The sequence below is a fragment of the Xiphias gladius genome, chromosome 24 (assembly GCF_016859285.1).
Source record: "Xiphias gladius isolate SHS-SW01 ecotype Sanya breed wild chromosome 24, ASM1685928v1, whole genome shotgun sequence".
Taxonomy (NCBI): Eukaryota; Metazoa; Chordata; class Actinopteri; order Istiophoriformes; family Xiphiidae; genus Xiphias; species Xiphias gladius.
In genome coordinates this window covers 4,935,633-4,960,772 of record NC_053423.1, presented here as the reverse complement: position 1 = coordinate 4,960,772, position 25,140 = coordinate 4,935,633, and the positions used below count along the sequence as shown (strand labels likewise).

At 41.2% G+C, this 25,140-nt stretch overlaps 2 protein-coding genes across 2 annotated transcripts; one reads left to right on the top strand and one right to left on the bottom strand.

Moving 5' to 3' along the window:
- The first annotated feature begins 562 nt into the window (after positions 1–562).
- On the top strand, positions 563–4,301 carry tbxta (T-box transcription factor Ta). The gene is made up of 8 exons (XM_040121778.1): positions 563–864; positions 1,227–1,491; positions 1,926–2,060; positions 2,156–2,217; positions 2,319–2,380; positions 2,541–2,714; positions 2,842–2,965; positions 3,337–4,301. Exons 1-8 carry the CDS (start codon positions 680–682, stop codon positions 3,593–3,595), a joined length of 1,266 nt encoding a protein of 421 aa, XP_039977712.1. The 5' UTR covers positions 563–679; the 3' UTR covers positions 3,596–4,301.
- An 8,377-nt stretch (positions 4,302–12,678) lies between these two features.
- nudc (nudC nuclear distribution protein) lies at positions 12,679–18,982 on the bottom strand. The gene is made up of 9 exons (XM_040120870.1): positions 18,778–18,982; positions 18,179–18,256; positions 17,828–18,037; positions 17,659–17,739; positions 17,432–17,545; positions 15,991–16,185; positions 15,778–15,861; positions 15,541–15,659; positions 12,679–13,013 (listed from the first exon to the last, which is right to left on the bottom strand). Exons 1-9 carry the CDS (start codon positions 18,850–18,852, stop codon positions 12,962–12,964), a joined length of 1,008 nt encoding a protein of 335 aa, XP_039976804.1. The 5' UTR covers positions 18,853–18,982; the 3' UTR covers positions 12,679–12,961.
- Between the last annotated feature and the right edge of the window lie 6,158 nt (positions 18,983–25,140).

The following is a 25,140-nucleotide window of genomic DNA, read 5'->3' as shown; positions in this document are numbered from 1 at the left end:
CCATTATGCAAATCCCAGCATCACTTGTGGGCTGTCCACACTTTGGCACAACAGGAACACAGAGTCTGCCCTAATGGCCCATACTCAGTAAACACAAGCCCTCTCCCATGTGGATTAGAGACAACAAAAGATTAGCACTATTTGCAAATATACAACTGAGTTCAAAGGCACGGCTCTCTTCCCTCGCTTCCCTTCTTTTGTTTGATCGCACAGCTTTGAATGTGTAGGACATCAAATGCTACAGACTGTAACAGATTTTTAGGTATTAATCCTACAATCTGAAGTTCACACTAGAAGCTCTCTCAGCAGCAAAGTCCTTCTTTGAACAGGAGTGAAAAAGTGGATTTTATGAGTAGGCTTTGGTTGAGGGACACACATTTCAACGTAAACGGCAGAAGTTGATTTTAAAATGCTGAAAAAATCTGTGAAACTGTGGACAGAGGTCCGGTCGTGTGGGTGGCGTTTGGAGACGTCGAACCCCGTCGGGGAGGCGAGGTGTCTGCGCACAAACCACGCCCCACATCCCCATGAGGTCCCTGGGGGCCCTTAAATGATGAGGCCTCGGGGCTTAGAAACCAGAATCACTCGGGCCTGATCTCTCCGTCAGCGGCCGTCCTTGAGTCCGCCAGAAGCCGCGCCAGACGTCTTGGATTTAGGTCTAACTGCTCGCCTTGGAAATATGACTTCCTCCAACCCCGACCAGCGCCTGGAGCATCTCCTCAGCGCCGTGGAGAGCGAGTTCCAGAAGGGCAGCGAGAAAGGCGACGCTTCCGAGAGGGATATTAAACTGACGCTGGAGGATGCAGACTTATGGAACAAGTTCAAAGAGTTGACCAACGAGATGATTGTCACAAAAACTGGGAGGTAGGTTCAATAAAGCAAACCCGCTGCGGTGTGTTCTGCGCACAGGGTGGGCACATTTTACGCACGGGCTGATTTTTGTTTTTGTTTTTAAAGATGGGAGTAGTATAAGTTAGTTTGTAAAAACATGCTTAACATTCTAGGATGTAAAACAGTTTTTTTTTTTAATGTGAAATCAGACAGGCCCACACACATGGAAGTGCGCTGTCAAAAGAGCTGCGCCTGGGGCCCTGGAGGCCTCGAGGCGTTTCTGTCTGGGATTTAGCTTCAATAAAACAAAACGTTTAAAAAACAGTCTCGGCAGAAATGTACGCACAGACGCCTCCAACAAACCTCGTACCAAACTTCCGACCTCTTCTTTCCAGGAGGATGTTCCCGGTGCTGAGGGCCAGCGTCACCGGCCTGGACCCCAACGCCATGTACTCGGTGCTGCTGGATTTCGTAGCCGCGGACAACAACCGGTGGAAGTACGTGAACGGGGAGTGGGTCCCCGGTGGCAAGCCGGAACCCCAGAGCCCCAGCTGCGTCTACATCCACCCGGACTCCCCGAACTTCGGAGCGCACTGGATGAAAGCGCCCGTTTCCTTCAGCAAAGTCAAACTCTCCAATAAACTCAACGGCGGCGGACAGGTGAGGAGGCTGTTCGGTTTCCGAACTTATTCCAAGAAAATCCATCAGTCGTGGTGATGACGGAGGCTTTTGTGGCCCCCTATCTATTTTTCTGTCGTGCTGCATTAGGCCTAAAGGAGCTTTAAGAACTGGCTGAGATTCAGTTTGGCAAGTTATTTATTTGTTAATGATAAAATATATGACACTTACACCGAAGTCATTTGACTTATTATAGGAGTTGTAGGATTTCTCCAGGGTTTTGAAACGTGACTAAATAACGTGGATCATTTGTATCAGGAGAAAGAGGAGAGAAGTCTGGTTTTCACCTGAAGCCTCTGGATTTAGGTCATTTCACTGCCACATTTTCGCTTGATCAGAGAGAGAACACTACACTGAATTTACTGATTAAAACTAATGTTAACTTGCAACCCCCCACACCCCACCCCAACCCATAGATCATGCTGAATTCTCTGCACAAATATGAACCGAGGATACACATTGTGAAGGTCGGAGGGATCCAGAAGATGATCAGCAGCCAGTCTTTCCCCGAAACACAGTTCATCGCTGTCACTGCTTACCAGAACGAAGAGGTCAGTCCTGTATATCCTTCACGTCAGATCTTATTGCCACTGAGTCGTCCTAAATATTGGTCGAAATGCTAACGGCTGTCACATTCTGCCCGCAGATCACGGCGCTGAAGATAAAACACAATCCCTTCGCCAAAGCCTTCCTGGATGCTAAGGAAAGGTACAGGCCTCGACCTCGAATTAAGGCTCAAATCTTTCAGTCAGTAATAAGTTAGTTCGCACTAATAGTATAGCATCTAATGTTGTTGTTTTTGTGTGCAGGAGCGACCATAAAGAAGTCCCTGATCACAGTGCAGACAGTCAACAGTCTGGCTACTCTCAACGTGAGTTTCTTTTATTTCTACATCTCTGCACGTTCCAAAATGTAGAGGACGGTGTCCAGGTTCAAATTTGAAGCGCCGTAGCTACCGATGAAGGGCGCGTGGAACTCTGGGACTCGCGATGTGCGCCGCATGACCTCATTGTGTCCATTTAATTCCACAGTTGGAGGTTGGTTCCTCCCGGGCCAGAGTCCTATCTGCCCCAGCAGCAGCCCTCCTCAGTTCAGTGGCACCGCGGGCCACTCCTCGGGCTCCTACTGCGAGCGCTACTCCAGCCTGAGGAGCCACAGGTCCGCCCCGTACCCCAGCCACTACCCCCACCGCAGCTCCAGCACAAGTAAGACCCCGTTCAAATTGTGTGTGTGTGTGTGTCTATATGTATATTTGTGAAAGGGTTTGTGTTAAGATGACAAATAAAAAGGAGAATTGAAAAAAAAGTAATGTGGCCTGTACCTCATTTTCAGACAACTACATGGACAACACTTCGGGCACTCTGCCGACTCATGACAGCTGGTCTGCTCTTCAGATCCCCAACTCCACGGGCATGGGCACTCTGTCCCACACCACCAACTCCACATCTAATTCCAGGTGAGCCTCTTAACCATATCTGGGTTCAACAGGGGCACACACTTTCACTTAGAAAGGTGTGGAACGGCCGCGCAAAGTCTTGCTGCGTGCTTTCGTTCAAGCTGGATCTTCAGCAGCTTGAAAAACATGATACTATTTTGTGGTTTCAGTTCTGAATAATAGGCAGTTGGTGTTTATGAGTTAAAGCTGTTCAGTATCAATGATGGTGGCGTCCTGGTTTGATGTCAGTACTTGATCATACCTCCTGTCTTTGGGATGTCTTTTCTTGGACAAAGTGGGAAAATTACTGGGTTGCAAGTTGTGCTGGGATGACCCAATGATGCCACCAAAATAATGATATTCACCAACCCACTTGTCCCTCTCATTCACAGTCAGTACCCCAGCCTATGGTCAGTAGCCGGCACCACCCTCACCCCTTCAGGCTCGGCCTCGGGATCCATACCCGGAGGTTTGACCTCCCAGTTCCTGAGAGGCTCCTCCTACACGGGCCTGACCTCCTCGTTGCCCGTCTCCTCGCCCTCCTCCATGTATGACCCCAGCTTGAGCGAGGTCGGGGTCGGGGAGGCCCAATTCGAGAGCTCCATCGCCAGGCTGACTGCATCCTGGGCGCCTGTAGCTCAGAGTTACTGAGCAGCCGAGAATTCAACTCTGCCGCTCGGCTGTCATCCCTGAAGGCTGGAGGCTTTAGGAACAGGACTAAAGACATAAATAGAGGTCCTGGGGAAAACGTGGAAATGTCTCAAGACCTGAGAGGACCCATTTTGGCTCCTGTTTGTGAAAAAGCATAGTTTATTCATCTCAGAGCCTCTAATTTAAAAAAAGCTGCAAAATTAGGCTGGAGTCATACTTGACTGATGTTGATGTGCAGAGACAGAACTTGAAAGACAATCATCTCCTTCCATGTTGGACAATATCACAATAGAATAATAGACCTTTAGAATAGCTGCATCGTCAAAACTCTTTCTTTGCTCTTAGTAATTCCCAACATGCTTATTACTCACTACAAAATGTTTATTACACTTTTTTTACTCTTATGGCTCCACACAACCACCCCAAATCAAACAATCCCTGGCACAATTTTTGTTTTTAGAAACCTTAAACATATAAGTTTAAAAAAAAAAATGGTTCCGCTAACACCAATGTGTATATGTGTGTATATAGAATAAATTAACGTCCAGTGTTTTCCATATAAATGTGCCTTTTTCTGGTTGCAATACAAATGTTCTAAGATTGGACTGAGTCACAAGTGCCTTCTGTATCCTGGCAGGGTTTTGTCGGACCAAAAAAATCCCCCTGCACAAACACATGTACATAAACTATGTATTTGTATTTGAACTCACTGTGAGTTTTATTTATGTCATTTAATAATAAATTAAATATGTTTGTTTTCTCAAACTGGGTTTCAATTTGTCTGTTTTGTGGGCACTTACTACCTTGTACAATGCACAGTTTCTTAGCCCTAAGGGCCACAATAAGTTTTTTTTTTTTCCTGAAACAAAGCCGCCAGTACAGAACGATAAATATATTAAATTCAAGCATAAAACAGAACACATTATGTACGTTAAGTCCTGTCATCTCTAAAATCAAAGGGCAAACAAGGGCCAAGTGGTTTAATTAATAAATGTACAAACATCAAGGGTCAAGAAACTGACCCCTAAAAAATTTCATGTCTCATTTTGAAACCCATGGGTTAGTCGGGAGGTGTAACTCTCACTTTGCTCTCTTGCATCAAACCTCAATCATCAAATTTTTGGCCCCACGATATGAGCTTTCTTTAAATAACAGCGTCCGCACAGCTACTCTAAGTGAATGAGGATTCTTTGACGCGAAATTGAAATGACAAGGTGACGGAGAAGTGTACAGTTTAAGAAATCTACCGGGGTAATTTTCCATCACTGGCACCCTTTTGTTACAATCTGCGTTATGGTGCGACATACGGCTAACACTTTCAGATCTGCGTGTGATGAAAGTCAAAGGCACTGATTATGGGCCCAAAATGCTAACACCTGAGATTAAATAAATTAAGAAAAAAAAGAATGAAATAACAGCTTTGCATTATTAGCAGGAACACCGTGGACATAAACCAAACTCAGCTCAGTTTAGCAACCTTTTTAATTGCTTGTTAAGCAAATCTTTTTAAACCTTGTTGTCTTAATAAGCTTCTTATAATGACGACAATGTTTATGGTAAAAATTCGTTCCTGGTATAATTATCAGTACAGCCAAAAAGATGTGGATACATCAAATGAAGAAAGGATCTTTTAAAGAAAAATCATGTATAACAAGTTTCAAAATTATTTAGAAAAAGTAACTGACTTTAGCTTATAATGGCAAGTATGTGTGTATTTGTGTGTGTGTTTTTTTTAATCATAACTGACCAGAGGTCACAGATTACACAGCCTTCTATTTAACAGTATTTCATTTGTTACAATGTCCATAGACATATCTCTCATATTTTATTTTTAAATTTACAATAATACGTGTTAACGTAAACTTCAATATATACGTATTATAATTATGGGGTTCATTTTAAAACACTATGTCATAGATAAATGTATCTGCTTTTACAGAAGATAATCTTTAGACAAATCAGCACTTCCTGTATCAAGCTCAATTGAAAAGGGGGGGTAGCTAAAATATAAATGCATTTTCGTTCATTCCGCTCTATGCACAGCTCATACCTGAGGCCAGTGGCTTGGCCGTGCGCTCATGATGTCAGTGGTGTGATGTGTGTGTCAGGCCCACAGAGGTTTGGCCCCTGAAAAGTGATGGAGTGGTCCTCACCAAGGTGCAAATGAAGGCTGGAGGGTCACGGGGCCACAGGCAAATAGTAATGAAGCAACAATGTGACCTGCAGCTTGCGGGGCCAAGCAGGGCAAAGGTCCCCTCATGAAACGCTGACATCTCCAAAATCCTCCACGTTACTGCTCTTCCAAATTTATAAATGTATCTCTGTTAGCTTGAAGAAAATACAGTAGCTGTCTTTGTTCAAGCTGTCAAATGACAGAGGGACTTCTGGGATACAGAGACACACTGAATGTGGCTGTCATTTATACAGTGTGCACCTTTGTCTCCTCTGTAGCAATAAGACACAATAGGCTAACAGGATATACAAACACTTTTAAGCAGTTTATTATTGCAAGTAAAAATAGCAACACCACACTGTAAAAATACTCATGAGTAATTATAAATATTCAAAATTTTACTAGGAAAGTAAAAGAGCAGAAAAATATACAGAAGTGTCAAAAAGTACCCCATAAGCACTCTTTCAGAGTGTTACATTATTATGTACTCTTTATATGTTTTGCATGTAAAATCTTAATCTGTAAAATATTAAAAGCTGTCAAATATATATAGGTAAGTAAAAAGTACAATAATACAATACACAGTTAACATAAAATAGAAGCTAGAATAGAACTAATGAAAGGACAAGGAAGTACAGAGGAAGAAGCGGAAAGCACAATGTTGACATATTATCCCCTTATAAAACTGTCTGTGTAGATGTGTTAACAAAAACTTGACCATTTCCCAGCAGACACTAAGCAACATTAGCATTAATTTGAAGTCATGTTCCTGACCACCTGACATATATAAAATATCTGGCCCATCAGATGCTAAATGTTCCAGTGTGTTTACCAGCGAGTCACTAATATTATCTGTCTGTCTTTTGGTAGACGGGGACTTAACTGGAAATGGGGTTAATGAAAGCAGGGTTATGGATCAGAGAAGCAAAACAATGGGCTAAAACAGAAGCTAAAAGGCTCAGTGGAGCTGCAGAGTTGGTTGAGGATTCCGTGTGTTCATCAGGTCAAATGACTCATTTCACATTACACATTTTATTGCTTTCCTTCAGCATTTTATTCTTTCGTTGAAGTTCATGTGTCTGGATGCCCATGACATACAAAGTGGAATGTTAAGTCCTGCACAGTTCAGTCATGGGTTTTACTCTTAAAGCATTTTTCTGCAGTGAATTTGAAATGAAATCCAGTCATAGAGTCATATTACCTCAGCAGGAGATGTGTGATTCTCTAGCAGTAAACAAAAGAAGAAAATATATTAGAGCTGAGGAGAGAGAAGATGAGGATAACATCATATTTATGAGAGCAATATGTTAGTCATTAATTTTTCATTTACATATGTATGTGTACAGTACTGTAAATACCATCTTGAGTTTCTAACCCAACTGATTTCTTTTTAATACGTTTTACTTACTATGCATTTCTCATATGTGATGGGCTATATTTGATATTCAGATATTCCCACTCAACAAAGACATTATTTTGAGATTAGCCTGTAACTCGTGAATCATATTGTCCATCATAAGTAGGTCTACAATCTCTACCAGATGCAGTACAGATAGAGTGAGTATATCCCTGAGGTACTTTTCATCAGCTATTATGGATAGAACTGATGTTGAATGAATTCATTTTGTTCAGTAAGAAACAAAGCCAAAATTAAAAGAGTTTGAGCCCTTGTGTTTCATCTTCACTGTGTGTGTGAGTGTATGTGTGATGCAGGCTGTTTATGAGCAGTTGTCCTGACTTGCTGGGGAGGATGTTTGCTGATAGTCTTTGCTCAGTCTGGAGCGGTAAACAGGTCCTGCTGGGCTCAGGGCCATCTCTGCCCTCTCAGTTATGGTGTGTGTCTGTGTGTGTGTGTGTGTGTGTGTGTGTGTGTGTGTGTGTGTGTGTGTGTGCGCAAGTGTGTTGATCTGAGGATCCTGAGCTGACTGAAGCCTTTGTCCTCCAGATCATGGCTGATCTGCTCTGTACACCTAAGCCTGCAGCCTGTGTTGGCCTTCACTAATTGACAATTGGAGTTTGACTTTGCACACTGGCCTCCTCTCCACCCCTGGAAGTGTGTGTTCCAAATACACTTTACAGAGTGTGCCCAGCACCCATGTGTGGAGGATGGAGGACTCTAAACAACAGATGCAGATGTTGGGTTGGGTCACTGTTGCCTCATTGTGGTTATTATAGTTATTAGTTTGAGAGGTTTCATATCGCTTTTAGGGAAAGAAGTAGATTTATTAATGACATCAAATTAAAGTATATCAGTCGTTGTAAGAAAGAAATGGGATATATACAGGGACTGAAGTCAGACTTGTGTTGTCATCCACTGACGCACCAGGAAAATCAAAATCTGACAGATGAAGAAAATGCCAGCTTCCTGTCCCATCTTTGTCCTGGTGTCCCCTCACGTATCCCTACTCCACTTCCAGGAATAAGCCACGAGAAGCCTAATGGAAGAAGAGAGGAGGGCAACGTGGCCTCCGCAAACACCACAATTATGATGGTGAGTCACATTGTGCAAGGCCTTGCAGGTGATTTATGAGGGGCCACTGCCAAAAAACAAGTCGACAAGTCTGGAACAGCGAGTCAGCGCACTGGCGGGGAGGTGTGTTTGCAGTCCGCCCCCTCGTCCGCCCCTAAACCCCAACCCAGTCCCTCTGATGTCTGTGTGTCTTCGTTAATGAAGAAATTCTGGTACCTTGGTGAGACATTGCTCTCAGCTGAGCAGACTCTGCCTCCTCCGTGCCCTCAACCCCTGCACAGTCATACAGCCGCCCCACCCAACTGCAATCCCATCAGGCCTTTGGCTTCACCTCGCTGGCTGAATTAGTTAAAGGAACTTCTGGAAGTTAAACCGGTACAGTGATCCCCAATCTATGTTAGAATTCTAGCATTTCATATCTTTTGCCAATACATTTTTAGTATGCTGATTTGGGGAATTTTGGGGAACAAAGCAGAGCAACGACTGATGGCTGACTAGATAACTTCTTTAACAAAATGTCACTATTAATAGTATTAGTAGTAGTTTAGATTGCCATGAAGCTTAGAGGCAACTCTAGTCTTAAATATTGACAAATTTTTTCTTTCAGTGATATTTCCACCAAATATTGGTGGACTGGAAAGATTATTTTCCATTCTGGAAAAGTTGTTTTCCAACCCAACTGAAACTAACAAGCTTAAAGGACCACACCAGAGTTTTGGCGTACTGTATGTGCAGGTAATAGAGTCCCGCACGGGGCTAAAACTGGAACCAAAACCCAGCATATACCAATGTTGTTAAGTCCCGACCCCATAGAAGCGACTGGCACTGTCAGAGAGAGGAAGAGAGAAATTTCCTACGACATAAAAATTGAAAGCTTTTAGGCACAACAATGGCCTTGTCGGGACCGTTTGGGTTAGAGTCTGATAGTAAAACTCTTGAACACACCACAATGTTTAAGATTTGAATATCACTACTATCATCTTGTACAATGTAAAAATGAAAACAAAACAAATAAACAAAAAAACAACTCAAACTTGCTTGAGTTATCTTATAATCAGGGAATATCATCTTTGTTTGTTTGTTAAATTTTTGTCAAAAAATACATGTTGCATGGTGCTGTAGTGCAGACAGTCTGCACCTAACACTTTTTAACCATGAAATAATAACTGATCTAAATTACCTCTTCAGTCCCAGAAAAAACATTCTTTGGTCGAACTGCTCACAGATCACAGTGTCAGTGATGTGGGTTTACGAGTGGATAGTGTTTCGTTTTAAGTGGGCTCAAGTTAAAAATACCATTGGACACCACTTGTTTAAGTGCCGATTAAGTCAGGATCTCTCATTTTTCCCAACCTGGAGTAGACTGTAAATCAAACTGAGCCTTTTGTGTTTGCGACTGTAACATCTGAGCAACTACTTGATGTCCATGACAGAGAATTCTAGAAATGAATGCCCTGTGAAATGCCCTATGTGGTAATATACTTCACGGCCTAAAAATCAAAGCTCAAACATGTTGATCTGCAGATCAGTCTTTGCAAAAAACACTACTGTCCCGATGAGACAGATGCCCTAAGAGTGTTTTTGAACTACATGAGCAATTTCACACGTTAGGTGGACTTGCTAGGCAGCATAAGCTAATGTATGTTTCCTCCGGTCACCGCAGCGATGGTGACAGCCTCTCACCATCCTGACAGGCCAGTCCAGTTAGCTGTGGATAGTCACACAAGCAGAAAAGACTTGTAAGCAAACTGGTCCTCAGAGAAGTAACATTTAGCAGAGGTGCATGATATCCAGTGTGGCCTGAGTGAGAAACCATGTCCTTCACTCAGTTGTAGTTGTATGGCGATCATCCTCAGGGTTTGGACGACATGTCAGTCACTGCATTCACACGAGTAGGAATTTTGTACTTTTGAAAAGAATGAACTTCTCTGTATGAATACTACTACGTTTAAAAGATGATTACAGTGGAGTGGTGATTTTTCTGCATAGCTTTTCGGTGATGTGAAAGATGCAAATATGGAAACTTTGGTCCATTTGCCCCGAGTGCAGTAAAGTTCTGGTGAAAGATAATTGGTAAAAATCCTTCCATTTTATTTCCACCCACAAATTTAAAGGGGAACTCCACCAATTTTATACACCAAAGTCTGTTTACAGGTCTTGGATTGTATTACTACAGCATGTGAAAAAACATATATAAAGCCTTTTGTATCTCAGGAGGGAGATGCATGAAATCTGATAAACCGCCTCCAGTGATGTCACTTGAGTCAGCATTAGTTGGGGCTGAAGGCTACACGTTTGAAAATAAAAAATTAAAAAAAAAATCTGGGCATGTTGAGTTAGAAAGACGTGAGCTCCTCACCTCCATTGAGGCAAGCAGCTTGTGGCTACATTAGCCGCTTGTAGCATAACACACCCAAATCTTTAACCGGACTGTTTAGTCGAGTTGCATTATCGTTAATGTAGGCACCAGCTTTTGACAAGTAAGAAGAATGAGTGGAATAAAAAAAACAACATCTCTGGTTCAGCTTTAACGATATCTATCACTATTTTTAAACTGTACATAGTGACATTATAGAAGTTTGATGCTAAATCACTGGAATAATCACTTAAAAATATTAAGTATTTATCAAAATGTTTTAAACTTTAAAATATTCTTAATATTCAGATATAATTCTTAAGTTTTTAATGAAATCAAAGCCAGTTTTGGATACTCTGTATAGCCAGCATTTTTCAGCAACAGCCATTTAATGTATTTACATTCAGTAATGACCTCTTTGTACGGTAGTTTTCATTGTTAGCGGCAGAGTCTGCCATTCACACGCTGGACTCAAACTGCCTACCTTCCCACAGGAAAATATGCATGCATGTAATCCAGCGTTACTGTTTCGAAAAGCATCCAGCAAGTCAATCAGGACTTCGATGGAAATGAAATGAAAGGATTGCAGCTTTAAGAGAGTTGGTTAAGAGTAAATCCTTGATGGGTGCAGAGAACAGACTCAGGTGAAAACACGCACCTTCTGAGACATACGTTGGAGTGACTGCACAATATATTATTGGTCATAACCTGGAGTAATGTGTGTAATATAACATGTATAATTCAGAATAGGGTCATTTTATTCACGTTGCAGCTGCTGCTTTTGTATAAGCTGTTAGTTTTTTTGCATTGGCAGTGGGTGCAAACAAGAAATCTGACTTTCTTTCCTGCTCTACTATTTTTTCCCCATTCCAACCAAATTCTATTGTTTCATCAGTGTTCACATTGTTGTCACTACAAATATAGATCGAATTATGTTACTACTCTAAATATATTACATTACTGTTATCTTAACATGTAAAAGGCTAGTGGAGGTGTGAAACATTTCACACACAGAAATTTTTATACAATAAAATCACATGTTTGTGCATGATAAAAAAAATGACAGAAAAAATGTAAGTTATTTTTAAAAGAATGGATGATGGAAGATAAATGGTAAAGTCTTGCATCTGACTGGAAATAACTGCACGTCATTGCTTATGTATGCGACCACTTGAGAGCTGCTCTTTAAAGTTACTCGTGCCCTAGAAGGAGTAAGTCAGTTGATAAAGGCATCTTATTCATTTTAGTTGGGAATTTTTTTACTCTTAAGTGCAATTCTTAGAAGTTTGATAAATACAAAACAAAAATAAAAATTAAATGATAAAAGAAAAGACTTTACCAGCCTCCCAGAACTCGACTTGTTAATTCAAAACTATGAGATAAACTGTAGTTTCTTCCACTTAAAGATCATCTTCTACGATGTTCCAACAGATTTGTTGGTGCGGGCACTCGTTGCACATGAACTATACTACTATATACTATAACACTCAACCTTCAAAAAGCACTCAGCCTTTTTACACTGCTGCTCCCTTGTGGTTCAAAATGAAAAATCTTTCCAATCTGTGCCTGCACGTTTAATTGGCACACAAGGGATATAAACTAACTGCAAATATTTTACAGTATTTGACTATTTGTATGACTAGTGACTTTTTTTTTTTTTTTTTTATACATACTGTATAAATTTAATCAAAACGGCTTAGAAATCTGTGGCATTCACACAGGCTCCATGCTAGGACTTCCACTATTATGTCATTAACCTGCCTGCTGACTTTCAGAACTTGTCATTGTAGGCCAGTAGCCTCTTGAATGTGACCCAAACATGATACAGGGCTGGTTTAAAAAAAAAAAAAAAAAAAAATCACTATTTGGCCTTGAACTCTTCAGGGTTGTGAACTTTCAAATTCATAGCCAGCAAAGATACAAAAGTGAGCAGGAAAAGGCTTTGAATTGAAACTTCACTAGTTAGTTATTTTCCATTAAATTCTGCTAGTTCGGGGAACTCATATTTAACCCAGTGGAAATTAGGTCATGTGTTAACCCTTGTGCTGACTGATAATGCAGTAAATATAAGCACTCGTGTCACATCGCTTTCATTTTCATTTATTAAAAAATCCAGACATATCTTTAAATATTTGGACAACATGCAAAGGGAGAATGTGGGCATTACAGTCATCAAACCTGTTGTCATAACAAAAGAACAACAAAAACACACTCCTATGCCCTTAAGACATCTTAAATCAACAAAAACCACATCCAGAATGAAGAGAACACATGAAGGGGAGGTTGGCTGGTGCCTGACGTTGGTTCTGATATGATTCACATGAATCATAATGTGGATTCTACAGGTGAAGCTGACAATGGCAAGTCTCAGCTGAATTTAGCTTTAGAGAAATCCATCTCTGGGTGCTGAGCCATGAACCTGCAGAGACAGAAGATGTTAGGGACAAGAAAACTGTTCACATACTGTCACCAAAGCAATATGCAGTCACACTTTTGTTTGAAATCATATTTCCAACAGCTTTTTGATAGAAAATAATTTCATTATCATACTTGATAACTATGCTTTTGTTCAGAGACCATCTGTGGGTTGTTTGGCTGGTGCATCATTTTCTCGTCTATTTATTCCCGCGTCTATATTTATAATATCACAGACACAACTGCTTTGATTTTGATCAAACTTTTCTCTTGCTGGTATATTTCTGGATTGTCAACATTTCCCCACTGGGCACTAAGGAAAGATTTTTTTACTTTAGCTATAGCACCTCCATCTGGCCAATGAGTGTTTTTGTTTAAACATGACCCCTTTTGAGAAGCAACCATCAGACAACACATTTGATTGGACAGACAATGTGAACTTTGTGTCAATAGACAAACTCTGAGGCCAATTATCTCCACGACAGTCACCACAGTCGTATTGTTTAACTATTATACACTACACAAGACCTTTACAGGCAGCTTTAATAAGCTTAAAGAGGAAATCATTCTCCCTTAATATTCAAATGAAAGCACGCTGGTGGTCGTATGGTTTTGCCCTTTTACTATGAATGGGATATACTGAACTTAATGGACGGCAGTATACATGGTTCTTCACGCTTGAGATAGCCATTGGTTTCCGTTCATTTTACAGAGCAAAATCAGCACGCAGAGATTTGAAACCAAGGAAATCCAGCACAGGGAACAAAATGCTGCCTTGGTTTTTGTGTTTGTATGTTATGGTAACATGGTAACAGCTAAAAACAATACTTGTTTTGAGACTCTTCCTGTTGGTCTGTTCAAAGACGTTCTGATATTTGAGATTTTAGTCTTCAAGTCTTTTAAACATATTCACATTGTTACCGTAACTCATCAGTGCAATGCTTTAATCAGACATCAGACCCCTATACCACTGTGACTCAAAAAGATCAAAATCTTTTTTTTTTTTTAATTTCTCCCTCCTTGTCAAAACCTGACGCCGACATTACCCACAATACAACTCGACCGCTTGACAACAGTGCAATTGGGGATTGAGAGTGTGTTATGCTAGTAGTGGCTAATGCAGCGTCAGGCAGAGATGAAGAGCAGTCTACAGAGGTCTGGTAAACTCACTTCCTCACTCCACAACAAAAGTCTTCCGTTCCAACTGACACTGACCAAAGCGACATCACTTGAGGACATTTAGCAGATTTTATCTGAGCTCCCTCTGGAACCACAAAAGGCTTTATACAACTTCTTCAACATATGCACTAGAACTCCCCCAACACCTGTAAACAGACTCTGATGTGAAAAATCCGGGGAGTTCCCCTTTAAAATGCACCAGCAAAAATAACTTTAAAAGAGTCTGCGGATCCAGCTGTGTAATGAAATGAAATGAAACCAATGGAGGAAATCAATGTAAAAAAAATTAAGCAGGGCATGAAAGATTGTTGGGAGTAACACATACATAATTTGTAGTTAATGAGCCAAAACGTAAAGCACAGTAAAGCACAGTAATACCAATAAAGTGCTCCAGCACACGGTTTACATTACCTAATCTTCTCTGAGAACCTGTAGTGTAAGAATGAGGTTCTTATCATTTATTGTACGTTAGTTATACATTCAGAATAAGTTGAAAGAAAAAAACTTGGAAAACCTCATGTCACACAGTAGCATGTGGCACCACCGTGAAGGCGGGAAAAAACCAAACAAAAGCAAGAAAACTGCTAACTGGGGCTCTGAGACTGAGACAGTAAAGCATATGGTTTAGAATGCAAGACTACAACTAGGCCTGTCACAATTATACAAGATTATTACTGATCGTGATTATTTGACCAGACCGCAATCATTTTGCATTATCGTCAGAGTCCTTGCCATTCATCTGTCTAAAAAAAGCTGGATGAAACTAACAGAAATCTCATGTTTCCATCACTATTTCCACGTTGTTTTCCACTGTTTGAGTTTTTACTGGCGCTATTTCAACGACGTCATCTTGTTGCTCCCCCTTCCTCTGCTATGGTTTAATGGCACATGAGTGGAGAATTAGCGCCATCAATTGCTTATCTCGAGGCATAAGGTGTATGTGTATTATTAAACTAGGATTAGGATTATACTATAATAGTGGCATAAAATGAACAGAAAGGGTCAATTAAATTGTTAATCACAATTGCCAACTTAAATTTCATGATAGTGACAGCCCTAATTACAACTACTGTGCACTATAGTCCGATCCATGTGAACCAGGTCAGTGTCTGCACGGCAGAAGCTGGTACTAATCCCATACTCTTTTACTGCCTACAGTTACAGCAGGTGAGTTAATAGTGAGGGCAAATCTACACAGGCACCTTTCAAATTCACCATTCTTATAAAATCTTTGTACAACGTAAAGCTTCTGTTAAACTGACTCTGAATACACTGTCTGCTCTGGAGAGTTAGCTGACAGAATAAAAAGAGCTTTACAGTTTCATGATGTAAACTGAACAGGTTAAACTTACTTTTTAAGAATGTCTTGTTTCTTCTGCTCTTCAGATGTAGGCAGACCCATTGATTTCTGCCTTTGGTCATACATCATCTTCTCCACCATTCCACGCGTCTCTCCATCCAGGTCTGACAGCTGCTCAGCAGGAAATGCACACAGGAAGGATAGGGCAGGAAAATCAAGGCGCATTTGTCAGTAATCTTTTTTCCACCTTTAATAACACACAGTTACTGCAAAAGGCTTAAGCCTTTACCTTTGAGTTCTCTGGACAGATTTTCTTGGTGTTGATTTCTGGATCTGTGGTAACAATCTTGCTCCACCACTCCATTTTATTAATCTGAAGTTACAAGGAAAGAATAAGATTAAATAAAAAACATATATACATTATTAATCTCAACAATTCAGCAGAACTTTCCTTCGCTCTTCACTGTTGAGGGGACACCCAAAGGCTGGAATCCTTTCTTACCTTTTCCAAGTGCACTGTAACCACCTTGCCGTCGTCAATGAGCCAGGAGCTTTCTTCCACCTTCACCTCATTGTAGAGCTGCCCTTCAATAATAGGGGGGTGTCCTTTCAGGCCGACCTTGATGGAGCGTCGCTGGATGTCCACCACTACATCCCTCCCCTTAATGCGGAACTTCACATCGAAAGGCACCGCCAGCTTTTGGGGGGGGGGGTGTTTAAAAACAGTAACACATTTTAGATTCAGTTTAAAATCATAGGCATCAAAACATTCAGAACATGCAAAAGGGGATGCAGAGGGTGTTGCTGACTACCAACTTTGTTAAGCTGAACATACTGGATTTACAGCAGACTGACAGACGATGTAATCAATTCTTTTGTTGATTTGGTTCATTTATGCACAAACGTGCTCAATGACAAGAGAACCATGTGTGGGAGGGCTATAATTACTTTGCTAAAAGTCGTAAAGAATGACTTAATTTAAATGTATTTATGTGTTACCTAATATGATTGAATGATTAGAAAATCAGTGTGTGGCAGCAACCCATGTATAATAAAAGCACTTTAATGGCAAAGCAGTGTTTCTACAAAAAGCTAAGCAAAGAGTATTCTACAGGAGGATTACAGAAGATGTGGTAGTAAATTACATATAATGACTTTTATATCAAGTGTGATACTGTTTGATAGTTGCAAATACAAAGGAGTCAACCTATCAACATGCTGCCTGAACTGAATGTGGCCCGTAACAAAAACACAAGCTGTTACCATTAGAAAGCATTAGACAAGCCTAGTTTAGGGGGCGGAGTCTATGGGGAACATCATTTAACAGCAACAGAATGCGTAACTGTGTTTTGACACACGTCATACGCTGCTCATGTGTTTGCCCTAAGAGTGGTTTGATCTTACAGATGCTCCAGAAAGACACATCCACCCCTCAGAGAATAAGGCATTGGGCAACATGTCCAGGGTCCTGGGCAGTGTCTTGTACCCTTAATAGCTGCATGGATACAGTAGACTGTGCAATCCATTCTGTATAATGAGGCCTCTCCTACCGCGTAAACGCTGTGTGAGAAATACTCCTGGCAACGCGCAAGTGAACATCGCTATCGCCAATATTTTCAGACAAAAGTCTGAATATAAATATGGCCTCACAGGAGCGTAATGTTAAAAAGGGACATTAAGGGGCCGACAAGTGGAACATGGGTTAGCACTCGCGCATCACAGCAGAGGTCCATGCCTGTATAACAGGCCCTGCGATTACAGAAAAACAGTCAGGAAAGGAGTTGAGGATCTGTCACATGATGTCACTCTCAAGGGCTTTCGTTAAAAATCTGGCCGTCAATAACGCTTACTCTGAATGGCCCAGTAAACACGAGTTGGTGATACAGAAGGATCCCACAGAAATGATAAGTCAAAGCATTATCCTGAGGTCAAAAGGAACTCACATCAACTTCAGACAGGGTCTGCGTCCACTTGCAGTTGGGCAGGTCAGCTCCGTTCCCTGCATTAGGCTTCAGTTTATCTTTGTCCTTCTCATCTTCCTCTCCTTCTGAGTCAGACTGTGGACACGACAATTTAGACAAGCAAGTCAGCAGAGCCAGATTTTACTGCTCGTCAACACCAAACCCTTTAACCAACATTTCACTCTGGAACTGCCAAACTGTTCACTCACCCCCTTCTCTTTTTCTGCTTTGTCAGATGACTTTTCTGCATTTGTCGCTGCATTCTCCATTTTCTCCTCTTCCTTCTTTTTCTAAAATAAATAACACACAACAAATAAATGAGTTAAGTAACACATGCAGTTACGCGTGTGACAGAGCATCAAAGCACCCAAATTTCACCTTGTCAAGTTCAGACTGAAGTTTCTCTGCTTCTTCGTCAGTCAGTTCCTGAATTCTGGGACTGTCGTCGTTTTTCTTCTTCCTCTCCTCTTCTGCTACCTTGGCAGCTCTTTCGGCTTTCTCTTTCTTTTCCTTCTCCTGTTTCCTCTGCCTCTCTTTGTGGGCGTTCAGTGCCAGGCTACTGTGGTGAGCAAAAGCATCCTTCACTAACTGAAAAGAAAAAAAGAAAAAAAAAAAGATGGGGAGAAATGTAGGATGAGTGAAGATGTGTCTGTTTTCATACATTGTGCAGGTTTTTGGCAGCACAGCCTCGAATGTCACAGAAGCTGCGTTCACAGTAATATCACTCACCTTCTCCGCAGAACCCGGATCGCAGCCGGTGAAGAAATCAGTTTTGCGGCGGAGGAAGCTGAAAAATGTGTTAACTAACTGTTGAGAGAAAAACAGACCATCACAAATAATAAAATGCCTTCAGATCATTTAAATTTCCCGGTATTATTAGCAAAGAAATGTGTGTTGATATGGAAAACAATGATTCTTCTAGAAATTTCTTGTCATTTCCCATCATTTAGCCATGACTCGGTAGCTCAGTCCTATATACAAATGGACAACTTTGGGAAGGTACCCATAAAATCTTTTTCCACGAAAACAGACCATCTAGAAAATGAGCTCATCAACTAAAAGAGAGATTTTATTGAAATTCAAGTCACATGTAAGCCGAATTCACCACCACACCCCAGATTAAAAGACGCCAAGTTATGATCCGTTCAGCAAGAGACGTTTTTTTCATAATGACAACATTAGTTAAAACCTGTGAAATAGCTGAAAATATCTGCTTTAACGTTATTCGAATCCTGACAGGCGCGGTGTGCCTATTAGCTTACAGGCTAACTTCATTAGCTTCAACAGTGGCACGGAAGCTTTAGCACGTTACCAGCAGAGTGAATTACCTCTTGTACCCCTCCTTCGTGTTGTTGCGCCATAACAAGCAACATCCCGTCATACTTTTCTTCATCGTCACCCATGTTTGTGGAATAAGAAAAGTTCAAATAAAATGTTAGCTGTGGGAATGACAAGCCAAAAGTTCAGTTAGCGACAATGTGAGGGCCGTAGTCACGCCACTTACTTCCTGGAAACAAACCCCGCCTACACCTGTTTGGGCCAATTGGAGGACGAAATTTTAAATGACAGCTGAACTCCCCAATAAGGTGAGCGCTTGGTGTCAGGGCGGGACTGAGGCGCCCAGTAAGAATGAGAACATTCTAGAGGAAAAAAATCAAAAATGATGATTTTACTGTAAATATGATTTTAAACCGTGCAGCAGCAACCTTAAGCTGATATTCAGTGATGACTTACACGTCAAATTTTTTAGGGAATGATTGAATATCCAATGCTTTCTTACAGTTTGATTAGTTAGACCAACTGAAATCAGTAAACTGTGCTGCAGTTTTTGGTTATTTTCTACTAGTATGTAGAATGTGCACAAATGTTAGAGAACAGATCATATATTTTCTGTTTTCCTGTGCTGAAACTGACAAGGTCAATGAAAGTAAGCGATTAAAATGGCCAGAATTGAGTGAAATCACAGCTGAAGTTCCTGAAGAGTTGTGGTTTTGGAAGTGAACTAAGCACAAAGTTATGCGATACCCTTCTACACCTGGGAAGGACGTTTCATATTTTCCAGTATCACCTGTACAGTAAGTACCCATGGTTTAACCCTGCATCAGGTGAGTTTCAGTGCTGTATTTATGTAATTCAAATATTTTATATTAAAGATGTTGATTGACTTCATAATATGTTATTCCATTGTCCAAAGGTTGCAAAAGCCATTTTCCAAATTTTTACCATTTCTGAGATCAAATTTTGTACATTTATAGCCCAAATTAAAATTATGGAGATAATCAACAAAGGCTGGCCAGATTATCCCGGTGTACATGTGGTCATGTTCATGAATAAACAAGCTACCAACCCATTCAAGGTGTTTCATGTAAAAAAATATTCTTAACCTTATGTGCTCATCAAAAGCATTTTTTCATTTTGATAATTAATGTACGGATACTCAAGATCACTTATATTATTAGAATGTGATATCCATAAGTGATACTGGAAGAGATTTCACAGCTCTGCCTGGACCAGATAACATATCTGGGGTACTAGGGAATGTACATGAACTGCATCCACCTTAGTTAAGCTTGCCATTTTGTTTAGGATTTCCAAAACAGCTTCTTGCCTGTATCATCAAGATGCCCATGACAGTACAACTACTTTGTTAATTTATGTAATCTTACAGAGGGTGAGTGAACCTGTGATATGGTCAGTTTCAGACAGTTACAGATAGTGTTGAATCCCTACACCCCTGATTACACCATTGGAAAGTTTCAGAGATTGATCAAACAAGACCTCCGTCCACTTTGTTTGGAGCATACTGAGACTCACGTTACTGCAAAGCATGTGACACAGTAGACTGCTGTTCATGTCCCGTTCCTACCAACAGTCAACGTTGGATTCTTTGAACCATGGACATGATCCTTCCTCAACATTCAAAAAGTAGTTATTGTGCTGAAACCTAGCCAACCCTTAACCCTGTCAGAGGAAGGTCAGAAAAGAGCTACAAATCTTTTTTGCAATGGAAGGCACTGACCAACATCATCATCCTGCCAATAGATCAGAACACCTCATAAGGGTTCCCTGAATTGTTTCCTGAATTTGCTTTGCCTTAGGCTCTATAGACCTGAAACCTCCATGTATTGATTCATTTTCCTTGTGTGACACCCATGATGTTTCCTCTCCGTATAAACAAGAATGTGGATATTGGATGATTTAACAGTATAAAACCTTAAATTATGTGGGTGGGCGTGATTCGGCATATTTAAAAAATGCAACAGAGCAGTGAAGGAGCAGTGACTGTAGATGGTGTGGCCTCATTGCTATGCAGCTTGTATTGAGTATTTTGAGTTTTCCAGTATTTGTTGTTGTGCGCCTTTCAGGCCACAAGAGTGCAGGGCACACTGACATGATATGCTGGTAGTAAGTGGAAGAAAATCAATGTGCATCATTATCCCCCAAATATTAAGCTGCAGGCTATGTAAAGCTGACAAATTATGAAATCAAGATGTACCTACTGTGATAAATGTGTTCAATTCAGTTTCAATTCAATTTTATTTATATAGTGCCAATTCGTAAAAGGGGTTATCTCAGGGCAATTTTTCATGTAGAGCAGGTCTAGACTGTACTCTTTATAGTTATATTTACAGAGAAACAACATTCCCCCATGAGCAAGCACATGGCGACAGCGGCAGGGAAAAACTCCCTTTTAATAGGTAGAGACCTTGAACAGAACCCGGCTCATGGTGGATTGAGAGAGAGAGACAGAGAGAGAAAGAGAAAGAGAGGGAGAGAGAGAGAGAGAGAGAGAAAGAAAGAGAGAAAGCGGGGGGCATAGCACAGTAAACGTATAGCATAAAGATGTGTAACAATAATGAGACTAGTAATAAAACTAATAATTATAATAATAGGGTGAATAATAATACTAATGAAACTAAATATAATAATAGTTGATAATCATAATAGTTGAAGCAGTGGGTGTTGAGCAGGATCATGGGGGCAGTAGGTGGTTTGCAGTCACAGATCCAGACTCTGCAGCTCCAGGGGCAGAAATACCTGCAGAAAGCAACAGGAGGAGAGAGGAGAGAGACGAGAAAGCACAAAACTACGGGAGAGAGAAGACGTCAAGTTAGTTGTTGATCATGCTACTTGTGCATTTTTACAGTGAATAACCAAAACTACCAGTTGAGTTGAATCGAGTATAGTTTTTCAAGGGGGGAAAACTTTTTTGAGTCAGTCACTACCTGCCCTGTTTAAGAGTAAATGTTGTTACACAGTACCCAACTGAGTTTGTAATATTATTTAAGGTTGTAATGTTGTTATGGCCCCATCAAGACTGTGAAGAGATGGTCTGAGGAGACAAACGCCAATCTGCAAGACTGCTTTCAATGCAGTGACTGGGATGTTTTTCTAGTGCCACATGGTGAGGAGATAGATGGATGGACAGACTGTTTGACCGAGTACATCAACTTCTGTGTGAACATCTCTGTTCTAGTCAAAACGCTATTTTACCAACAACAAGCCCTGGGCTACCAAAGATATCAAACCCCTGAATAAGACGAAGAGGGCATTCAGGTCGGGGGACGTGGAGACGGTGAAAAGGGTCCAGAAACAGCTGTCAGTGAATATAAGAGAAGGAAAGGAGGCCGAAAGTAAGAAGCTGGAGCAGTGGCTGCAGCAAAACAACACTAGGGAGGTCTGGAGAGGTATGAGGACCATCACTGGTTACAAGCCCAGCAGTCAGACTGTGGATGGGAGCATCGACGGAGCAAACAAGCTGAGACATTTCTTCAACAGATGCGACATGCAGTCTCATATCAAATTTATTTGACCAAAAACTACCCAGCAGACCTGTCACCTACAGAAGTTCTCCAATGACTCTGCATTTGTTGGATGCATCACGTGGGAAGATGTCTCAGAGTACCCGAGGGTAGTAGACAGTTTTGTGGGCTGTTGTGGGCTGAATTACCTGCAGCTCAACATCAGCAAAACAAAGGAGCTGGTGTTGGACTTCAGGAGATCCAGGACTCCTGCCACTCCTCTTTCCATTAGTGGACAGATGGTGGGGATGGTACAGGAGTACAAATACCGAGGTGTCCACTTGGACAGCAAGCTGGACTAGACGAGGAACTCTGTGGCTCTCTATAGGATGAACCAGAGTCGGCCTATTTTTCCTGTGGAGGTTCTGGTCCTGCAACTTCTGTGACACCATGCTGTGAAAGTTTTATGAGTCTCTGGTGGCCAGCACCATTTTCTACACTCTGGTCTGCTGTGGCAGTAGCCTGAGAGTGGCTGACAACAACAGATTCAACAAACTGATTCAGAAGGCTGGCTCAGTCCTGGGGGGCGGGCCTTTGCATGTAGTCGCAGAGAGGAGGATGTTTTCAAAACTCCTCTCCATAATGGACAACGTCTTCCACCCTCTCTACGGTGCTCTGGTTAGCCAGAGGAGCTCGTTGAGCCAGAGCCTCAGAATGAATAAGTGCTCTGCTGAACACCACATGAGGTTCTTCCTTCCTGCGGCCATCCAGTTAATCAATTCCTCCCCTTTTTGCTAATTTCCATCAGTACTCTGCTTCATTCAGTTTACCTTTGCACATTACAGTTAATTTACTGTTAAATTACTATTAATCTACTTTGCACATTTCCATTTTACACTTATGTGCAAACTGTGATTCTATTTCATAGTAACTGAATGTTGAGCAATTGCAAGAAAACAATTTCCCTGCAGGGTCAAATAAAGACTATCTGATTCTGATTTGCATTTATATGGCTGATGTTTAGTAGTAGGCGGTGAGAGCCTTTGTTAGTGTCTGACTTAGAGTGCAGGCATATGGCTGTTTCCTGGAGGCAGTATGTACGTTTGTGTCGCAATTGCAAAAATAGCACTAGAAAAACTTAGTTCGTTCATTTTTGGCCAACACCAGTGAGGGTACAGGAGGGAAATTGGGTGACCACCGCTCAGTGTGGCATGGACAGAGTCAGACAGACATGAGAAGCTGCTGTCGGACTTTCCTTTTTTCTCTGCTGGAAGGACAGGGAGTCATAGTCATAGAGGCACATTTATGTCCCTTTGGGAGAGTCACTGTGTGGCTACTTGTGCTGTAGCTGAACTAGCGGCTCTACTATGAGAGGCTCTCTGGTGTGCGTGTCTGTGGGGGAGTGTCAGTACATAGCCTTGGCTCTGCTGTTGATCATGGTAAAACTTACTGTTTATCAGCCTCGAATATGTCATTAAGCTCTAACTACAGCACATTTATTGTTGGGCCCATGTGTTGTCTCTACTGCTATGGGAGAGGAATAAATCTTGTTCTATAAAACCTAATTTTTCAGATCTTATCTAGCTTGGTAATGCCAACGTCCCAAGCATTTATGTGTGAGGGGCACAAACTGAGGCTGGAGTTAGCCACTGTTCTGCGTTTTATACCTGGCGCAGTGGCTGTTATCGCAGGCAGGTGGGCTGGGTGGGCTCAATGTATGAAGTAGACCTTGGAGTCTTGCCTGTTATGCCATGGTTAGGGAGGGGCCACAGGATTCACTTCAACCAAACTTTCAAATCTAAGCAGACAGAAACTAGCAAAGTTTGAGCAGAACAAGTCGTTTTTTTCAAGACTTACGCCTTTATAATTATTTTGCGTAAATTAAGTTGATAACCTCAGCAAATTTGGAGCACGGCTTAAGCATGCTTATGTAAAATTTTGAATACCGGACTTTTACTTGTAACAGTAACCCTTCTACACTCTGGTAATGCTACTTTTACTTAGTGGAAGAGTACAGAGGACAGTGTTAGCTGCATTAGAGTGTTAAGGTTTTTTTGATACATGACTTTTTATCGGGTACATGAACTTGCACCACAGCCAATCACACTGGTGTGCCTAAATAATTTTTTTATGCCCACACACCTTCGTTTTTACTAACATATGGGGAGAGTGCTGGGACAAAATGATTGTATTTACAATAATATCTGGATATTGATATCTGATTTACTGTAATTCAGTCCTACCTTAGGGAAAGCCTTTTCGTAGCCTCTTTTCTCACATACTGGCTGCAGTTGTATGGATAGGACGAGCTTCCCGCTGAGGATGGACATGGACTCCTGACCTAGCCCATAGTTGACCACGAGGTCCCTCTTTGAAATTCAACTGTGCATATATTGGTGCACTGTCAATTCAAAAAAATGAATTGATGTGTGTTTCTTTTTCACCCTTGTTCTTATCTTGGAATTACAGTAATGACCTGAACTAGTTAAATTATAAACGGTGTGTGACACAGACCACATATACTGAGGCATATTAACAACATGTTTGTGCATATTATTGCTTTCTTTTCCCTGCCTAGGTTAGATCTTCCACCTATCTTTATGTGTTTAGGCCTAAGCATATACTGGTGCTATATGTTGATATATTGATTTCTGATTAGTGAACCTAAATCTGTACTAAATTTAACACTAACTGTATTTGCTGTATTTGTAGAGCGTTTTTTTTCATTTTTGCCTTACACATGACATGCTCCCCTGTGTTGGAAACCCTGCTATCCCTCTTCTTGAAGTTTGTGCAATGTGGCGAGTATGCTTGACGTTGTGGTATGGTATATTTGATCTGAGTGGATGAGCAACAAAACAAGTCACTCAGCTGGGTAACATCTATGTGGTTTCACAGTGCTCTACCATCTTCACAGAGTGTCTATCCATACAGGCTGAATACAGTGTA